The sequence below is a fragment of the Candoia aspera genome, chromosome 4 (assembly GCF_035149785.1).
Source record: "Candoia aspera isolate rCanAsp1 chromosome 4, rCanAsp1.hap2, whole genome shotgun sequence".
NCBI lineage: Eukaryota > Metazoa > Chordata > Lepidosauria > Squamata > Boidae > Candoia > Candoia aspera.
The window spans coordinates 114,832,115-114,853,709 of record NC_086156.1 but is presented as its reverse complement, the minus strand read 5'-3'; the positions used below and the strand labels follow the sequence as shown (position 1 = coordinate 114,853,709).

At 40.5% G+C, this 21,595-nt stretch overlaps 1 gene segment (V, D, J or C); it reads right to left on the bottom strand.

Annotated features, from left to right (window-relative positions):
• The window catches only part of LOC134497233 (Ig mu chain C region membrane-bound form-like), a 440,887-nt gene extending 430,289 nt beyond the window's left edge, over positions 1–10,598 (bottom strand). The window contains 2 exon segments of the C gene segment in view: positions 10,001–10,318; positions 10,517–10,598. Coding sequence covers positions 10,001–10,318; positions 10,517–10,598 — 400 coding nt within the window.
• Positions 10,599–21,595: the final 10,997 nt, after the last annotated feature.

Here is a 21,595-nt window from a genome sequence, read left to right as displayed (position 1 = left end):
CTTATCTTACTATGTTCTATACAACTACTTCATATTTCATCTAACTATACTTATTTTGCTGCTGCTGCTACTAGCCTACTGCTACTATAGCTAGTATAGAGAGCTTATCTTATTGGGCAGTTTGCACAACACTTGCCCCTTCTCACTGGTTGGGTGTGGGACTTGGCTTCATCGTGTTTTTTCAGGACCTTCAAAGTCTCTTGGGGAAAACAAACACTTCTCCATTCCTTTGGCTGCTTTCTTTCTGGCTGCAGCAGGACCTGCAATCTCCCCATTTCCTGAGGCTTTTCCTCAGCTGCTCTGCCATCCTGATGCTGGGAGGAGATTTGAAATAGGAGGGAGGGAGGCAGCACAGGTGCCCGTGATTACCCCAGCAGCCGGCTCTCCCACAAACCCACATATGAAAACCTGGCTTTTACAGTGTAATATCTTGTTGTCAATTCACTAAATGCTTGTTCGCGGGCAAGCTTTGTACAGAATATGCCATTTTTTATCTTTCAAAAACTGACATTAGATTTCTAAAGAGACTAAGTTCCATATGTGTGATGGAATGTGTCTCTGAGGAGGGTTAGGGTTAGGGTTAGGGTGCAATGGAGGTCGCCAGAGAGGAAGGAGGGGGTGCATTCCAGGGGGAGAAACAATCTTACAGTTTGGAGGACCTTGGGCAGCCGGCCAAGAAGCTGAGACAGGACCCACCTTAGATTGGAGTATTTCTCCCTGGCACCTTTTGGCTTTACTCAGCTTGGCAAAATTCCGTGTATGGTAGAAACAATAAAGAACATTCCTGGCTCAGTGTTGGTTCTTCGCCTGACAATATGGTTTAACAGACAAAGACATCTTCATAGGATCATGATGGATCAAGATATAGTTTTTTTCACTGAGTCCATACCTGGTTAAAACCTGGGTGCCAGACAATCAAATCTTCATCAAGGAATAACTCTTTCCCTTTTGGAGCACTGGGATCTAACTTTCCAACTCTAACTCTCTGGAAGGATCTGTTTGGAAAAGTGATCAAGTTGATGATGTCAAATCCACCTGTTCCTTCCCGTTTCTCATTCAGGAACACTCTCTCTCCAGCAGAATTGTTAAAAGAAATGCCTTGAAGAAATGGATGGAGCTACTTGAAAGAGAATGAAAGAAAGAGGGGGTTGAAAAGATAATAATGGGGAAGCAACCAGGATGTTTAAGTTTTATTCCTTCATTCATCTCGTTCCTAGAAAAAAATATCAGATAAGTACACCCGGAAAATTGATCATCTATATTGCATAGAAATGTACAGGTCTATTCTATTATTAATGTTATTGCCAGGAAAGACAATTAACAATGTCAATCAACAGAAGTGAAATGAAAAGAGGCTATTGAAATGATATAACTTCCTTCAAAGGTGATTTAGGTTCACTATTTAAACAACTAGCCAATATAATGAAAAAAATGGTGAAACTGCCAATGTGATTTGAACACTTTTTTGTAGGCATGGGACATAATCATAGCAGTTTCTGTTCAGCCTTTCTCTTCCAGTATCCAGGGAAGTCATCATCAGTACAGAGATAAACAGGAAGAAATCATGGACCTTTGTTTTTGTAAATAGTAACAGCAATGAGACTTTTATATGCCCAAAGGGGGAAAGATTCAACCTTACCTACAATGGAAGAATGGGTAGTGAAATTGATGGAGTTGGCTGAGAGGGGAAAATTGACAGCTTTAATTCAGGAAAAGACACTGACTAATTTTAATGCTACCTGGAAACCCCTTTTGTATTTTTTGTGTGAAACAAAAAGAAAATGAAATCATGATATCTGGATTTGATAATTAGAAATAACAATGGAAAATAGAATTAATGGAAGTCATGTTTAGAGTTTAGAGCAAGTGTTTAATGCAAATATATACTTATGTCTGTTGAAAAGAAAGATGGAAAGCATTTTCTTCGCTATTTTCTTTCTTTTCATTCTTTTTCTGGCATTTTGCTTTCCTCACTTTCTTCATTTCTTGTTAGCTTTTACTTTTTATCCTAAATATTTAATAAAGTTTAATTAAAAAAAAAACAGATTGACATCTCTCTTGCCCTCTCTCCCTCCTTCCCTCTCTCTCTCACTAATCTATCTATCTAATCTGGAATACATTTCTTAAATATTTAAATAAGGTATTGGTAAGTGGACCCTGAAAGTGCAAAAACCTCAAAAAAACAAACAAACCAAGATTATGGCAACCAGCTTGATTGATAACTGGCAAATAGAGGGAGAAAATGTAGAAGCAGTGAAAGACTTTGTATTCCTAGGTGCAAAAATTACTGCAGATGCTGACTGCAGTCAGGAAATCAGAAGACGCTTAATCCTTGGAAGAAGAGCAATGACAAATCTCAATAAAATAGTTAAGAGCAGAGACATCACACTGACAACAAAGGTCCTCATTGTTAAAGCAATGGTGTTCCCTGTAGTAACATATGGCTGTGAGAGCTGGACCATAAGGAAGGCTGAGAGATGGAAGATCGATGCTTTGGAACTGTGGTGTTGGAGGAAAATTCTGAGAGTGCCTTGGACTGCAAGAAGATCAAACCAGTCCATCCTCCAGGAAATAAAGCCAGACTGCTCACTTGAGGGAATGATATTAAAGGCAAAACTGAAATACTTTGGTCATATAATGAGAAGACAGGACAGCCTGGAGAAGATGCTGATGCTGGGGAGAGTGGAGGGCAAAAGGAAGAGGGGCCGACCAGGGGCAAGATGGATGGATGATATTCTAGAGGTGACGGACTTGTCCCTGGGGGAGCTGAGGGTGTTGATGACCAACAGAAAGCTCTGGTGTGGGCTGGTCCATGAAGTCACGAAGAGTTGGAAGCGACTGAATGAATAAACAACAAAGTGGACCCTGCACCTGCAGGAAAATGTTTGGATGATTAAGAACTAAAAAGAAGTTGATAATAATGTTACGGGCAGCATTTTTTCAGAATATAGATTTTCCCTCCACCATAAAAGAAATTCATGATTGAATTATGTTTGAAAAAGATGACAGGGAGACCTATCAAACCTACGGAAGTGATCACATTGTGATGTCAAACCTACATCTACCTTCTGTTTTGTCTCTAAAGAGGACTCTGTCTCCAAAGAAATCCCTTGAAGAAACTTCTGGAGCTACTTGAAGGAGATACAGAAAGAGGGGGTCAAAAAGAAAATAATGCATCAGGGATAAAAGAACTAAAGTTTCCCTTTCTTTTACTCCTACCTCCCGGGTGACCAAAGATCTTTTTCTTGGCTTGAGATATGGAAGAAGAAAATGTTGGCTCACAAAGAACTATCAAGAATTGTGATATGAAACTCACTTTCACTTTACTTATTCTATTTTACAAGTACCTTAAAGAACCAAGCTCAGCAATTCTCCTGGTAGTTTACAATAAGTCTAAAAAACAACAACCCCTCATAAAAGTAATACACCTATCCTACCAAAGAACAACTGACATCGACCCTAAATCCCCAGTCTAACAACACTGTTTTGACTAAATTGCAAAAAGCTAATAAGACATGTGAAATGCCCCCATTTCACAAAAGCATGTTGGCCAGAAAGCAAAGAAAGATGGCCTACTGACAGGTTGCCATGGAATTCTTCAAGGGTCTAGGCTGGATGAATGGACAAGACAAGCCAATTCTGTGTAGAGATGAAATGGCTCTTTATGGAGCCAAGGCTGATATATAAACCCCTTTGAGTAGCCTGAAATTTACAAAGGCCTAGGGACATGACTGTGCAGGGGAACCTTTACCTTTAGTTTGTTTTAATCCTCTTTTATTCTATAACATACAACATTACTAACTTCGTTGCCTCAGTTTCTCTATAGATATACGGCTATTAAGCCAGCACAAACAAACATTATTAAGATGTGGATGAAAAAGACTATTAAGTGAAACAAAAGGTAGGTGAGGCATGGAGAGATTACCTGCCAAGGCTGCAGATTTGGAAATTCAAACATTGGGATTTCTCTCTGTTTGGTTCTTGGTCTCACTAACTCCTGCAAAGCATGGGCCACTGCATAAATAGCATTGTAAATACTGTAGCTTTGGCCAGTCATCTGCAACTCAAACAGAGGCCCAGGCAGATTCTCCAAATTCTCTTCCCCACTGCAAGTTTCATTGATCATTGAAGGTGATTCTGCACTTGGAAATGAACAGTCAAACAATTGTTCCCAAAAGTCTTGAATAAATCCATCTTTCTGGGTGGAAGGTTTGATGACTTGAAGAAATTCTTTGTACCCTGGAACATCCCTTGAATGAACTGTAAAGGAAAGAGCCCCATGGAACAACTGGAGATCCCAACTCCTTTGCATTCCTGTCAGTATGAAATCAATTGGGTTCATCAGGATCCAAACCTTTCTAAACGATGCACTCTCTTTATTTTCAGGATCACGTAGAAACACAACACTTCTGAGCCACACAGTTGTGAATGAATTTCCATAGACAACAAAAGCATTTGATTTCTGATCTATCAATTTATTTGAAATAATTGAGATTCCATCAAGTAGTTCTGACAAGTCTTCCCAGTGGAGACGTTGTGGAAATGTTTGTGTGAAAGCTAAACAGATGCCATTCTGGGAAAGCAATAGCTGCAGCTTTTGCAAGAAATGTTCTCCCTTATTTGTATCAAAAGCAAAGGCACCAATCCACCTCCATCCAAAATGGAGAAGAAGTCTCATAACTCCAATGTACTGATGGTCCTCATTTGGGACTATGCAGTAAAGCGAAGATAACTCCGTAGTCTGAAACTCTTCTTGGGCAAAAGAGCCACAGGTCAACTAAACTAAAAAAAAAGGTGAGTCATTATTGACAAGAATCAAGGGAAAGCATATTGGGAAGTGACTGCTGGATGGAAACTGAATGAAGTCCCTACAGTGAAAAATTCTCAAATTCTAGGTACATGTTGGCAGTTCTTTTTATTTTATTTTATTTATTTATCTAATTTTTCCCTGCCCATCTCCTCCTGTCAGAGGACTCTGATGAACAATATGAGCAACTAAACCCCAGGGTCATATATTTTCTCACCTGTGAATATAACTAGGTTACAAAGCAAAAGTACCTTCCTAATATAGAGTTCCAAAAGGATTATCACAGTGAACACCTGCAAAGTCTTCCCAGTCTAAGGAAAGAATTCTTCAGAGGTAAACATATTGGCAGATACCATAGAATACCTATCCAGAAAAGACTATCTCCACAAGATTCTGGAGAACTAGAAATAGTCAACCATGTCCTACTTTACTGAAATTATTATTTGGGTGTCCAAAAGGACCATACAGCACCACTCCTCTATCAATTCCCAGGCAAAACAGTTGAGTTTTATACTAAAGTATTATTATCAGACACCAACAAAGACACAGTAAGGAGAGTGTCACCTATTGCTGTGTGGTGATAAAAACACGATGTCAGCTGACCCCCTCGAGTAAGTTTAATTTTGTTTTTTTTTATGTAATTTATGTTTTAAATTAGAATGTTCTGATCTATGATTGTAATGAATATTTATATTTATATTTATTTATTATTGGATCACCTTGAGTCAGCTTACTGAGTTCTGGGGAAAAATTGCAGGAGGTGAGAGCCAGTGTGGTCTAGTGGTTAAGGTGCTGAGCTAGAAACCAGGAGTCTGTGAGTTCTAGTCCCGCCTTAGGCATGAAAGCCGGCTGGGTGACCTTGGGCCAGTCACTTTCTCTCAGCCCAATTTAGTGCAATGTAGGCTAGCCTCCTCATGGTGCACCCTGGGCAACATGACTTGTCACGGCTAAATAGTCTACACATCTGGCTGCTGGACCTCACAAGGATTTCCCAGCAAGAAGAAGCAGCATGGACACCAAACTGCTATGCCATACAATTAAAAAAAAAATTGCAGGAGGCAGAAATAAATTATTCTTCACTGAAGTCCTGAAGAAAGGCATGGCAATAAACTAATCTCTAATATTATTAAAAAAACAAAACTCAAAGAGTCTCTCTCACCCCCTGCCCAAACTACCTGTGGAATCTTGTAGATGCTTATGATTTCTGCCATATAGGATGAGGTGTCAGATGCAAGTGCGCCAATGATGGCCATGAGATTTTTCTGGCTGTCACATTTGTAGTTAGGGACAAAATCCTTGGATTTGAAAAGCAGGTCCAGAGTGGTGCGATAGGTCATCCTTGGATTGCAGTAACTGTTATAGATGTGGAACCCAAGAGTGATGTTAGTCAAGATCTGGGAGTCCTCATTGATCTCCTTCACAGCAAAGGCCAAGGCAAGGACGTGCTGGTAGAATTTGGTTATTACACTGCAAATAGGTTAAATAATCCCATTGAAAAAGTAATTTTACAATTCTTGTAAGGTGACATCAGTTCTATATTGATAACAACCCTTTCTGTCTCTGATGGAAGGAGGAGGATGATAGCTTTTCTAAAATACTAAATAATTTATATGGAGTTCAAATATACATTTCACACAGTATTTCCATGATTTGCAAGAAATATGTAACACAACAAATAAAATGAGTAAGTTTTTTTCAAGCTACCACATTTATTTTCTATCAGTTTAGCACAAAATAGAATATAGATTCAACATGTATCACTCCTTTACTGTATTATGTTTTGTGAGGATGCAGAATTTATTTTTAAGTACATTAAACTCACTAAATATTCTTCGAAAGACTCATTACACCCAAGTTTAGTACATTTCATGAGAAAGACTTTAACATAACATAAAAAAAAAATCATTTCTTCTCTCACAATATGATACATTCAAAACTCAAAGAAGGCTTAGATTATATACAAAAATCCAGCATTTATGCTGCAGCAGCTTTTACTCATCTAAGCAGTTTTTGGGGATCTGACTAAGAATAGAAAATGCATGGGAAGAAATACAACCCTTACACTGGTAAGTCATGAGGTTTCAGAGAAGGATGCTTCTTAAACTGAGTTTCATGAATGTGGAAAAAAATGTGAGACATCATCCCACCAATGATGAGGTCTCCAGGCTGGTACCACTCATGTGTAACAGGGAAGGCATCACTTGCAGGGCAGGTCAGAGTAACTATCTTCTTCACCAGGAACACCAGGAGGAACAACATCACAACTCTCTGTTTGTGGAGAAAAGGTCTGGGTCTCTCATTCAAAGAGAACTTCTGGCAGATTAGACAGGAGGGAGAGAACTTGTGCAAATGAACTTCACAGAGTCAACATTACCCCTTTGTGCCTCTATGTGGCTCAATAAATATTTATATTGGTTGTTTTTAACTTCCTATTCCCTTCTTCAGAGAACCTTTATGTTTTGGCCAATACAACAATAGATTTCACTCATTCATAAGGGACATAATTATCCTTTAACCATTGTCAACCTACCAATTTTTCTTGATTAACATCTTTCTCTAATTTGAGTGACATAATAAGTGACTGGTGCTTAATCTGTTTTGAAAATACCTGGACAAATAGAATTGGGAAGGCTGAGATAACAAAATTGCCCTAATTCTAGGAATCAGGACCAAGGTTTAATTTTATCAGTGGACCAGGCAACTGTACTTTCATGTAAAATGTCTTGGGGAATGGTCCAACATTCACTGTCTGGTACAGAGGAGCAGGTCTTGGTTTAACAATCCTTTAGAAAATAGCTGGAAGAGAAAGTTGAAATTAAAAAAAAAAAATGACCCCCCCCCCTACAGGGAGAAAGAATAAAGCCTTATTAAGGATACAAGAGGAGACAGGGATATTGGAAAAAGTAAAGGGAAATGTCTTTATCTTGTAGGTAGTTTTTATAATCAGAAAAAGGGGAGATTATTTTTCCCCCAGGAATTCATATCTCCGCTGCTCCAGGGCCAGTAAGTTGTTTTAAAAAGTCTGTCTGTCAGTCTGTTTGTTTATCCATCTATAGTATATCTATCTGTTGGAGGAAAATTCTGAGAGTGCCTTGGTCTGCCAGAAGATCAAACCAGTCCATCCTCCAGGAAATAAAGCCAGACTGCTCACTTGAGGGAATGATATTAAAGGCAAAACTGAAATACTTTGGCCACATAATGAGAAGACAGGACACCCTGGAGAAGATGCTGATGCTGGGGAGAGTGGAGGGCAAAAGGAAGAGGGGCCGACCAAGGGCAAGGTGGATGGAAGATATTCTAGAGGTGACGGACTCGTCCCTGGGGGAGCTGGGGGTGTTGATGACTGACAGGAAGCTCTGGCGTGGGCTGGTCCATGAAGTCATGAAGAGTTGGAAGCGACTAAACGAATAAACAACAACAAAGTATATCTATCAGCTATCTTTAATTTTAGGGTCCCATGGGCATCATTTAAGGAAGTTCCAGATATCCTCCAATAAAAGGGGTTTTCCTGGTTATGAGAAAAGATGCAGGTTTTCATGACTGATTCATTTAAATACATTTAAATAGACAGCTTCTGCCTTTTAGTGTCAACCACTAAAGGAACAAGCAGTCAAGAAATATGCTGCAAGTTTAAAGAAGCAGAATAGGAAGAGTTTTGACTCCTTTGAACGTGTTGGGGAAGACTCCTGAGTATACTGTGGACAGCTAAGAAAACAAACTGATGGATCATCAAACAAATCAACCCAGAGTTCTTACTCGAAGCACAAATGACCAGGATCAAATGGTCCTACTTTGGACACTTTATGCAAAAACCCAGCTCTAATGCTGGAAAAGGCTCTAATGCTGGGAAAGTTTGAAGGAAAGAGAAAAAGAGGACAGCAAGGTGGACAAACTCAGTTATAGTGGCAATGAATGCACCATTCACAGACTTGAAAGAACAGGTTAGGGATGCATCATCATGGAGAAAATTTATCTGTATAGTCACTGGGTCAAAAACAACTTGATGGCACATAATCAATCAACCAAATCAAATCATTTGAGCATTAAGAATTGACCAGAAAAGCAAGTTCTGGTGATGGGGCCTACATCAGTGATGCCAGACCTATGAGATGCATGTCAAAGGTGACATGCCATGTCATTTTGGGTCACACTCCAGCATTCACTAACATCCAACAACATCTATTCTCTCTGTTTGAGTTATCGAAGAAATTGAACAAGCAGAAGGCACTGCCTTTCCCCCAACCACATATGTCCCCCCTACCATCTCTGCCCTTTTGGTTGTCCTATAACCTGCCTTGTGAAGAGCCCAGCTTACCTTGCCATCTTCTTTCTCCCTCTTGAGCAAAGACTTTGAGTGAAGGGGCATGCTTTTTCTAGTTTTGTGCAAATCCAGTTTCTGGAGAAGCAAGTAGACTGGGACTGGGCTGGTACAGGGCGGCCAAAAGGGCAGAGATGGTGGGGGGGGGGGAGATAGGTGGGGGGGACTGGCGGTGCCTTTTGTTCATTCAGTTTCTTTGGTAGCTCAAACGACACCACACATGATTGGATTGGATTTTTTTTTAAAATAAATGAATATGTAAATAATTGTTTCTCTTTTGTTGGGAGAGGGCTGACACACTAGCAGAGTCAAGTTAGGCATTTTCTGAATTTGTAAGGATTTTGTACACTGGTTGTTTTTGGTTGCTATTTTGTGTGGTGTTATTTGCCCAGAGATGATGCCACAAGATGGGCAGCCATACAAACTGCAATAATACTGGATATACTAATGCTAATAACAAGGTCACCAGATACACTTTCTCTGGGACTGAGAAATAGTAATAAATAACTTTGTATTCACCAAACAATTCAGTCTGCTCTATATTTAGCCAAGCTGATCTGTTGTCTACTCAGACGTAGCTTCACAGCGAGGATTGTAGCATCTTGAGAAGCTAAATATTCTTGAGACCTTTTCAATGATAGAAAGAAAAATGAGAAAATGCTCAATGATCCCACCCCAACCCCACACTAGCCAATATGACTCAGTGTGACAACAGTGCCCCCTGGTGAAAAAAGTGAGGAGGAGAGGTCTCTGCTTATTTCTCCAAGGAGATTCTTGAATTCTACTAGAATACCACTACTACTAGAATACTACTATCTGTCTCTTCACCCCAAAGAGTCTATTCTAGCTAGATTGAGGTGAGGCTGCCATGTGACCTCTCTCTCTTGTGTCTGTCATACAGTAATAGACTGCCGTGTCCTCTGGCTTCAGGCTGTTCATTTGCAGATAGAGTTGGCTTTTGGAGTTGTCCCTGGAGATGGTGAAGCAGCCCTTCACTTTGTCCGAGTAGGAAGTACTGGAAGCAGAGTTTATGTAAGCCACCCATTCCAGCCCTTTCCCTGGAGCCTGCCTCACCCAGTCCATGCCATAGCTGCTCAAGGTGAATCCGGAGGCTTGGCAGGAGAGACTGAGGGACTCTCCAGGCCTTCTCACATCCCCTCCAGACTCCACCAACTGGACCTCAGACTGGACACCTAAAATGAAAGTGGTTATTTACCTATCTATCTATCTATCTATCTATCTATCTATCTATCTATTTATCTAATTTGTCCCCGCCCACCTCCTCCCATCGGGGGACTCTGGGCAGTTTACAACAAAAGGTTTTAATGAGCTCTCTTGCATACAACAAGAAAAAATAGGGAAGTATTGTACAGGGAGGAAACAATTGCTACCTCTGAGGACTGCTAGTAAGGACACCACATTTAGCCACAGGATCATTTTTGTTCCATCTAACGAATGGAGGGTAATTGTCATGAGTACTGATGGTGAGCAGGAGGGGGCCCCTATCCAAGGGGGAAAACACATGCGTAGTACTGAGGAGTTAAGCAGCCATTCAAAGAGACACAGATCAGACCCGCCTTAACTTTTGGGGTTTATCTGTCTGAGTTTTTCCCACGCTTCTTCAGTTTGTTAGGATTTTCTGTCCAATGTAGCAGTAATAAAACACTAGAGACCTATTCCTTGTCTCAGTGTGGTTCCTGACTGTTACGACAGGAATTTACAGGAAAGGATTCAGGAAAGTGCACAAACTTTGTGTTGGTGGGTGTAGCCTGGAAAGGGAAACCGTGGGGCTCCTTTAAAGAGGAAATTGTGCCTTGATTTACATATCGCTTGGGATAAGAGAGCCCCTCAGGGCATCGATCTCATAGATTTCCTTGAACACAACTTATAAGGGTGATTTTTACATAACTTTCCAGTCCTTAGAACAGTCAAGGCAGGTTTTTTACCCCTTTTCTTTTTTACTGTGAGGACATAGAAAAAAGGGCAGGTTTATGTTAGTGTAAGTAAAACAAGGACTTGCAAAATTTCACCAGTTCTCAAAAGTGATTCAAGGTAACAGAGAAGACACACAGACTAAGATTCTTTCAAAGAGACATGAAAAGGACAGCAGATCTGAGTTCAGGAAAATGTTTACACTTTTTTTTTCCCTCTTAACCATGCCCTTTTGAAGAAATGCAAAAGAACTGAATGCAGATGAAAGCACAAGGCACAATTTTTAAGTCAGAGTTGAACCAGAGAAATCACAGGGAAAACAGAAATAGAACAGAAATAGCCTCTGGGGTGTTCTTTATTTATTAGATTCATTTTAACTCAGGAGTTGTATGGTTTTTTATATTGCTTGGTTTTGGTTGTTATTTTGCGTGGTGTTTTTATCAGTAGCTAGCTGTCTCGAGTTGATTCCTCAAGATGGGCAGCCATACAAACTGAAAGACTAATAATGGCAATGGTAATGCTAATCCTAATAAAAATGCCACCAATAAACTCTCTCTGCGACTGAGAAATAGGAAGAAATCAGTTTGTTCTACATTTAGCAGAGCAAATCTGCTGTCAACTCAGACATGGCTTCAGTTCATGAATTTTATTGAGATCTTTCCAGTGAATTTTTAAGATAATTATAGAAAAAATAACGGGTCCTCTAATTGTTAGACAACTGCTTCATTTGCCCACCCTCCACATAGCCAGAGTGATTCAGTGTGACAACACTGTTCTCTGGTGTAAAAGGTGAGGAGGGGAAGCCTCTACTTAATTCTCTGTGGAGATTCTTCTATCCCAGGATGGTAAATGAGGCTGAGAAGGAAGGAAGGATCACCAGGCAATCTAAGCAGGTCTAGTGATGAATCCAAAGCTCTGCTTCTGTCGTCTAATAAGAAATCCCTTTTGAAGAGTTATTCTCTAACAAATTGCATTTTTTGGATATGGGGAGATACTTCTTTTTTTTCTCTTAAATCTCATAAAATGATAGAAACAATTAGTTAGGAAGAACCTTCTAGGTCATCTAATAGAAACCATCCCTAACAGGAGGCCAGCCAGGTCCTGTCTGCAGACCTGCAACCAAAACAGACTGCTCTTCCCACATGGAGCGAAGGCTGCCTTGTTCCTCCCTCATCCCAGGCTTCCTCTAGGCACACAGGATGGCAGGGTTGAACATTTGTCAAAATCTGCCCTGTACTAGTTTTGTGTTATTATTGAGAGGAGAATAATTCTTATGGTCTCTGATGTTGAGAAATTCTGTAGGGCTGAGAAGCATGAAACCATGAGGAAGGGAAGGATTTCATACTTAATCTGCATGGGGCAGAAAGTGTTGCTTAGTAGAAAGGACCACAAAGCTTCTTAGATAATGAAGTTAGAATTAACCCTCTGTAATGTTTCATTTGGACCACTAAGACTTCCTTTTAAGAAAGTCCTGATGTATGGCTTTTACTTTTCATTTTTCTTTTGGTGGACCTCTTTTAATACAGGCAGATTCAATGAGTGTCTTGTATGTCTTTTATGTTTCCCCCATACATGTAGTCTAGTGAGAAGACAAGTCATGGAGAGACTGAGCAATTTAGCCTGCTGGAATAAAATGAACTTGAACATGAGGAAGTTTTCAGAACCCTTCAGAAATCAGTCCCTTGAAGGACCAACACTGTTTTCATAAGCTCTATTTTAGCCTCATGGAAGCAACTGGAGAAGTCAGCTAGTTCACAGTTACACAAGGTCTTATTTTAATCATGGCCAGACATCATATTGTGTGCTCTTTGTACCATTACTGCCTCCTTATGACTGTAGATGGAGAGGTTCCCTTACCGTCAATTCTAGAAAAGAATATCTCTTTTGGGGCTCTAATTTCCTTCATCTAGATGGTGGAAACATTCATTCCTAAGTTTTTCTCCAGTTCTTTTGACCTATTTTTCATACAGGATTTCTAGATTTGTACATGTTTGATGGTGGTACATACGTTTTGGCAATGGCAGAAGGAAAAGGTCATGAACACTGAACGTTTGGCCCTCCCTTGCCCCCCAACAGTTTCTTCATGAGCTAAAAGCCCACTTGCCATAGATCACAGCAGGGAGATACTTGATGTTCCATGCAGGACTGAGCTTAGTCCCAGTCTTACTTATTGTCAGGATTTAGGTGAAGAAACTATGCTGAGCCAGGAATGAAGCTCTAGTCTTTATTGTTTCTACCATAGAAACAGCATTTTGCCAAACTGAGCAAAACTAGCAGGCTCTAAGGAGAAAACTCCAGAAACCCTAAGGCGGTTCCTGCCTGACCTTCTTGGCCAGGTGCCCAAGGTCTTCCACACTGTGAGTGCATTTTCCCCCCTGGAAGGTGCCCCCTCTTTCCTTGCCTGCAATCTCCATAACATCTATTGAGGAAAACACCCATCCACATTTGGTGACCCTGGTAAAAACAAGCAGAAGCTGGAGCACTAGTGATCAATGCCATACAACCCATTTCACTGTGGTGGCTTTTCCACTTTAGCAATGGAGAAAGTCAAAGGCCTTTGGCTCTATTCATCTGCATGGTGAACTTCCTTCCTTTCATGCTGTTTAATTCAGTTTATGGAAGTTGTCTCAACTTGGACAGCAGCCATGAGCAAAGGAGGGGTTTTGTCAGACTTCAGCATAACTTCCTCCCACAGTGGTTCTAGCACAGTAATACACAGCAGTGTCCTCTGGTTTCAAGCTGCTCATTTGGAGATAAAGCATGCTGGAGGCATCTTGCCGGGAGATGGTGAAACGGCCTTTCACTGAATTGGCATAGCGCTGTGAGTTTCCATCACTAGGATTGTCTATCCATGCAACCCATTCCAGTCCTTTCCCTGGAACCTGTCTCACCCAGTTCACCTCATAGCTGCTGAAGGTGAATCCAGAGGCTTGGCAGGAGAGATGGAGGGACTCTCCAGGCCTTCTCACATCCCCTCCAGACTCCACCAGCCTGACCTCCATTCGGACATCTGGAAAGGAAATATTGATATGTAAACTGTAACTATCCAGCTTGCTCTAGTCCATTAACCTCAAGCATGTTAGAACCTTTTAGCTTCCTTCTCTGGATGGAAGAACGATTACCTTGGAAGGCTGCCACGATAGAAATGAGTTGGAGCAAAAATACCATTTTTTTCCCCCAGTGATTCAGTGAAGAAGTATCAGGCAGTCTGGCTTTGGACCTCCAGCTACAGCTTGAGGAAGGCAGAGAAGGTATCATATAAAGAGGAAGGGTGTCTCTGCATTTACATACACTTCAGGATAAAAGAGAAGCAGAGCTGCTTGCTCATTGGCCTTGGTTGTTTGGACACATTGATGAATGCCTGCCTTTCAGAACAGATATTTCCTCAGTATATTGAATATGTAATGTACAATTTAGATGCTTAGAAGGGTTATTCCAAAGTTTCCTTTCCTGCCTGCTGCCATGACACTGAATGATATCCCATTCCAGGATTTCATCTGAGTCCAGTCTCACCCAGACTGCATTGCAAACAGTGAAGTTGAAATTGGAATCTTCAGCCCATATTAATAAATTTCTGTCTCCTTCCAGCAAATTCTCTCATTGGATAATTGAAAGAGAAGAAGCTCTCACCAGATGTGTGCTTTCTTCTTCTGAGATACAGTATATATTCAGAAGAAATCCCTCTGTTGTGGAAGCAGAGGGGAAAAAAATGGAGCAAAGTATTGCATTTGTCTTTGTCCTCTCACTCCACCTCCTACACTTTATTGGAGTTGGCTGGAAAATGGACACAGAAACACAAAAGTGAATTTTATAATAGTTCTTCATGAAATAAATTAGATCCTGCAGTTAGATATGCATTAGATTTCAAAGAGCAGATTTTCCATTGGGGACACTTATTATTTGGTCCTACACTGGCAAGACAGCTTGGAGATGATGGGAAGTAAAAGAGTGTGGAGACTTCTGGGGAAGAGATGGAGAACTGAAGATGGCTCTGCTAAAAGCAGAGCTGATGACCGCGGTGGAATGAAGAGCTGGCAAGTAGACCTGTTCCTTGTAATTCCTCTCCAGATGAGGAGAAGACTTGAGATCGCCCACAGGTATCCTATATTGTATATTGAAGTTAATTCACTTTAACCTATAATAGGAAAGAAAGACTGGTGTTAATGTTGTCTTCTCCTTTAGAAGGAGTAAATTTTCCTCCAACAGTGGTGGAAATGATCAGCCTCAGAAATGTTATCCCCTCTGAATACACCCTTTCTACTTGCTACATATTCAGTTGGATTTTGCAGACCAACAGTGCCCCCTAGTGGAGAACTGGTGAAGACGAGGCAAAAGGCTTAATTTTCCAAGGAGATGCCTGTACTTTAATGGGGGAAGGGAGGTAGGAAGATGTTACCGAGCTCCAGAAGACCAAAAGAGGTCCAGTAAGAGAGATGGGGATAGAATCAGGGCTTGTAAGAATAAGGTCCATGAAGGTCATTCTTTTGCTGGAGGTGGGGAGGCACTTTTCCTAGAATTCCTAGAACATGACTTTCCCTGGAATTGACTTGAGATCTATGTTCCTTTGCTATTAGAAGTATTATAACATGACTGCATTTAGGCTACCCTTGGCCTGATGTTTTTAGGCTTCGGCCCCCTTCCTTGGTGTCACTCCACCCAAAACTCTTGTGGGTTTGCAGCATCCTTATTTTATTACCTGGCTAAATTTCTACTGCTAGCAGAGGAATATGCTTTTAAATATATTTAAACTTTCAACTACCTATATAAGTGTGAGTGCATGTGTCTTCATGTATACAGAGAGAGAGAGAGAGAGAGAATGAATGAAGGAAGGAAGGAAGGAAGGAAGGAATATATATATATATCATACACACACACACACACTATGTATATATAGTATATATAGAGAGTATATATATATAGACAGAAAGAGAAAGAGAGAGAAATATACACAGAAACAGAGACACACACAAACAAAGAGGGAGAGGGGCAGATCTGCATCTCAAGAAAGAATAAAGGAGGGCTGAACTGCAAAACCAATAAAAGAATAAACAGTTCTAATTAATGAATCCAGTCTTATATTTCTAAAGATTTTTTGAGAGCAGAACTTGTGAGCACTTTGCCATTGCCATTCTTCAGATTTTTTTTTCTTTTTTAACTATTCAGTTTATCTTCTTTGCTGAGATTTGCCAGTTTCCTCCCATCCAAACAGAAAACAGCTCCTGCAATGTCCATGCCAAGATCAGCTCTTTGTCCTTCTTGGCACTCAGGCAGCTTTCTCAGGTTCCCCTCAAGCCTCCTGGGAAAATCCAGCCTTCTGGGGCTGAGCTGACTTGCAGAGCGGCTCAGAGGAAGAGACAGTTTTTGCCAGGCTTCAGACTCACTTCCTCCCACTGTGTCCCTCGCACAGTAATAGACTGCCGAGTCCTCCAGTTTCAGGCTGTTCATTTGCAGATAGAGTTGGCTTTTGGAGTTGTCCCTGGAGGTGGTGAAGTGTCCCTTCACTTTGTCCCAGTAGTAAATAGTATTGGAACCTTGATTTATCCATGCCACCCATTCCAGTCCTTTCCCTGGAGCCTGTCTGAACCAGTCCATATCAGAGCCCCCGAAATCAAATCCAGAGGCTTGGCGGGAGAGACAGATGGACACTCCAAGTCTTCTCACGTCCACTCCAGTCTCCACCAACTGGACCTCTGAACAGACACCTAAAAAAACAAAGTATTTCAATGAGCTCTCCTGCATGTTGTTGTTTATTTGTTTAGTTGCTTCCGACTCTTCGTGACTTCATGGACCAGCCCACGCCAGAACTTTCTGTCGGTCGTCAACACTTCCAGCTCCCCCAGAGACGAGTTCGTCACCTCTAGAATATCATCCATCCATCTTGCCCTTGGTCGGCCCCACTTGGTTTAATTTTAGGAATGGACCAGGGAACTCTATTTCCCTGTAAAATGTCTGGGGAAATGGTCAAAAATCCACTGTCTGGTACAGATTGTCTGTATAGAAATACAGATTTCTTGTTCCTTTCATACTTGCTCACAAAATCACACACACACACACAAAATGCATTAGTATCAAACCACAGATGTAGAAAACTATCCAAACATCAGTTTTGAGCATCTTTAATTCTAAACTAAGCCTAAATCAAGATCTAAGGAAACCAAATCCTTCAGAACAATTATTGTGATTAGTAATTAGAGTAGGAAATCACAGAGCCACACTTGCGTTTTCTAACACATGACAGCCTGATCTGAGGTTTTCTTTCTATGGAGATCTTGAAAACTATTTGCAGACACACCATCACATCCTCTAGTGCATTCCGTTTCTAAGCTACAACACACCTGCATGAGGCATCCATCTTCCCTGCTCCCACGCCCCATGTGCCGAATGCTCTGGATCAGACCAATTTGTGTCTGCATTCAAAATGCACCCAAATGTGACAAATATTAGGGTTAGGGTGAGGGTGAGGGTGAGGGATAGGGTATCAGACCTATACGAGACACCTGTCTTCTTTGGCTTCCTAAAGAAGCAATATATTTAGAACAGTTGGATGGAGAGCTAGTGACCAGTCCAAAATGACCTGTCCATGACCACACACAGGTCTATTTCCTTGCAGCTCCCAAGGGGTGGGGACTTTCACAAAATGCTGCTTCTGTCTCTCCAGGATTTGACTGGGTGGGCTGATTCTCTTTGGAGCAAGCAATCTCAAAGAGACATGGACATTTTCACTTTGATGCAGCAGGAAAGGCAAGATGATTCATAGCATTACACGTCAGTCAGGCCCAACCCAAGAATGAAAAAGAATCAAGACAGTCAAACTTCAGTTATATATTTTCTCACACCGTCTAGGCAGAATCTTGCCAGACTAAAGCTAGTCTCCCAACCTAAAGGGAAATAACCTGGAAGACTCTAGAGTGTGGCTACTCTGAATCTCTTAGTCTTCCCACATTCCAGCTCTGGACTGTGTTTCCTCTTATCTCGCTGCCCTCCTTGGAATGTGCTCAGGCTTCCTGTGAACTAGTTGTCCTGTGATTGTAGTCCATCACATCGTCTCTAACAGCAGACTCAGACAGAAGAAGCCATCATAAAGTATATTCAGAAAATGAAGGAAAATGATTTGAGATGGAGGGAGGAAAATTCAGGCAGTTAACACTTGAACATATGCGTTACATTTTCATAATATTCTGTACATATAGAAACGCAAACTGGTTTTGTAAATCATATTCTCACTTACATATAATAGGATGTCACACTACTTTATCAGTATAGGTTTCATAGCGTGCAGAATAAAATGGCTCACTTTTTAAAGTCCTGGATCTGTATATGTCTGTATCAGCTCTTCTGATCCAACTCTGGCCAGCTGCACAGTTAAAAACACGTTTTTTTTCCCCCTTATCTTGAGCATACCTTATAAAGATTTTTTGAAGTAACTCTGGGAGGGTTAAAAATGTGAAATAACCCACCACCACCACCATCACCAAAACTGTGTTTTAAAAAGCACATTGCAATTAGGGAGACTCAAAACATACAGCCACAGCATCAAGGTGGGCACACCCCAAAGTCCAATGCCCTTAGAAAGAATCCAGATTTTGGCTCCTTGAGCAATGGTTTCATGACATTAAGATTTACATTGGATTAAAGTCTGATCAAGGCTGCCCAAGAATGGAACAGAGAGCCATTTCTTTGACCAGCATTCAAACTTTGATTAAGTCCATTTGTACGTAAAAATCTATCCACACCATAGTAAAAACACAATCCCCTTGGATGAAAGATATCCTCCATAACTACAACTCAAGTAGAGTTGTCACTTCCTTTCTTTTGACTCAAGGATTCATTGAAACCTACAATCTGAACAGGAGTGCCTCAATCTTTTGACATCATTGTATATGTAGTTTGAAATATGGTAACAGAAATTAATGGTCTAGCTCCATCTGGCTATTATTTAACACTTTCTTTTTATGATTTGCTCCTTGTTGTTCAAGTGAGGCCTGAACACCATGATGTAGCACTTTGGCATAAAGATTCATCCAAGTAAGACAACACTGGAACAGAGGATGGAGAAAATCTCCACAGCCACCATAGTTTTTCCTCGTGAACTGAGATAGGTAGGCACAAAGGTCAACCAAACATGGCAAAAGGCCAACATGCTGAAGGTGATGAATTTGGCTTCATTAAAGCTGTCAGGTAATTGACAAGCAAGAAAGCCACAACAAAGCTGGTGAGGGCCAAGAGGCCCATGTAGTCCAGGACACAGAAGAATAAGGAGGCTGAGCCATCATGGCACCATAAAGTAATTTCTTCCTTTATGGAGTGCACGTCTAGTTCAGGGAATGAGGGATAGGTTGACAGCCAACCTGTACAAATGCTTGTTTGAAGGAGAGAGGAGGAAAGGACAATGGAAAGGGCCAGTCTTTTCCCCACCCATTTCCTCATGCTAGATCCTGGCTTGTTGGCCATAAAAGCAACAACCACAGTGATGGTTTTGGCCAACACACAAGATATAGCCACTGTGAAAGTGATGCCAAAGGTTGGTTGTTGGAGAAGGCAGGTCATTTTCCCTGGCTGTCCTAGAAATAATAAAGAAATAAGAAAATAAAGCATAAAGGAGACAAAGAGAGTATAGGTGAGATTGCAGTTGTTGGCTTTGACAACAGGAGTATCCCTATGCTTTACAAAGGTTCCAAGGACCCAGGTTGTCATGAAAAAGAAAGAAATAGCAATTGTGGCTAAGCCAACCCCTAGAGGTTCATTATAAGACAGAAAGACCGAAGATTTGACAAGACATTTATTTTTTTCTTGGTTTGCATAGTGATCATCTGGACATCTCAAACAGTCATCTGTATCTGGAAGAAAAGTCAAGAAAACTGTCATGTCTTTCATCTTCTGGAAAGTTAACTTCTGAGCAGATAACAACATTTTTTCATACTGAATTAATTTAGTAGGCTACAAATTTGTGAATGGCTACATGAAAATACAATCTTTCCTCAATCCTGTCATGTATGATTGGTGGGTATTGCATTTTCTTTCAAACAAGACTGGGATGGGGAATTTAGTAGCATGAGCTGGAAAAACAGCTACAGATTCTGAGATGCCAAATCAATGTTGTTGTTGTTGTTAGTTGTCATTGAGTCATCCATGACTTACGGCAACCCTAGGCATAACAGAACAAAATGTTCCGTCTTGTGCCATATGCCTGACAGTTCCAGTATTTGCATTGCCAAATCAGTAGATAGCATTAAAAATCTGTTCACTTTTATCCATCTTAAAGAGAATGTCAGCTGCTGTAAAATAAAGTTTTCCTTGAGCAAAAGGGGAATTGAAACCAGAAAAATATGGTATAGTTTCACTGTCAATATAAGATGCAAGGCTTCTGGCATTTCTACGGAGAATATGATCAGGTTTTGAAGAAAAAAAGAAATTCTGTGTCCCTTTGACTCTGGAACATTCCATCCATTCACTCATTTTTTCATTGTCATCAGTAACTTTTGTACTCTCATTCAGCTTTCTCTAACTTTCAGGTTTCAAGAAACATGAGGGTGTGAAATTTTCAAAAGAAGTTCAAAAATGTCTGCATTTATTCACAGTTAAGCTCAAATGATGCAATCGTATCATGGTGGTTTGCTTCTTTGCTTAATTCCCATCTAGATGACTGAAACTGCTCATTAAAAAAAAAAAAATCACTAAAAGGTAAGGTTGAGAACTCCAGTTCAAATATTTACTTGGTCCAACCTGTGGTCATCACAAGTGATGAGGCCCAGCACATAATCAAGGAATCACCAACACAGTGCCTGGTATTAACCATAGCAGATTACAATTCTTAGATCCACCTATTACCCAAAGTTTAATAAAACAATGGATGAGCATTGGCATTCTCAATATTCATCAGGACAAGAGCACCAATGAAAAAGAGATTGGGAGTGTGAACATCAGCAACTTCTACTTCTAGGACTATGACTACTATAAATTAAGATTTCTGTGGTGAAATAACATTTAAGTCTAGCTCCTATATAGCTCCTGTCTGTCTGTCATTATCCAGCCTGCAAATGAGAACGTTAGATGCAGGATTCCCTTAAACAAGTTTGGGAATCAACTATAAATATTCTCCTTTAAGAGTTGATAAAAGTAGTAACTATACATATACACATTCAGGATATTACATTTCCTTGAAGCCAATATAATTAATAGTTAATTGATGGAAATTTAATGATGAAATAAGAAATAAAATATGGTGAAACTGACAGTCTACCAGTTTGATTGGAAATCTTCCCTTCTGAGCATGGAACACAGTCATAGCAGCAGAAGGGTCTCCCTTCAGCCCTTCTTTTCCAGTATCCAGGGGAACAGTGGTCATTACACAGAGAAACAGGAAGGACCTAGAGACATAGACATAGACATAAATGTAGATGTAGACATAAACATAGACAGAGACAGGAAAGAATCTGAATTAGGCTGTAATGAATGGCTATTCTAAAACACTATCTGATTTATTAAGATATCTGATTTATTAAAGAATAGTATGCAGGATCACAGAGAAAGCTGAGAAT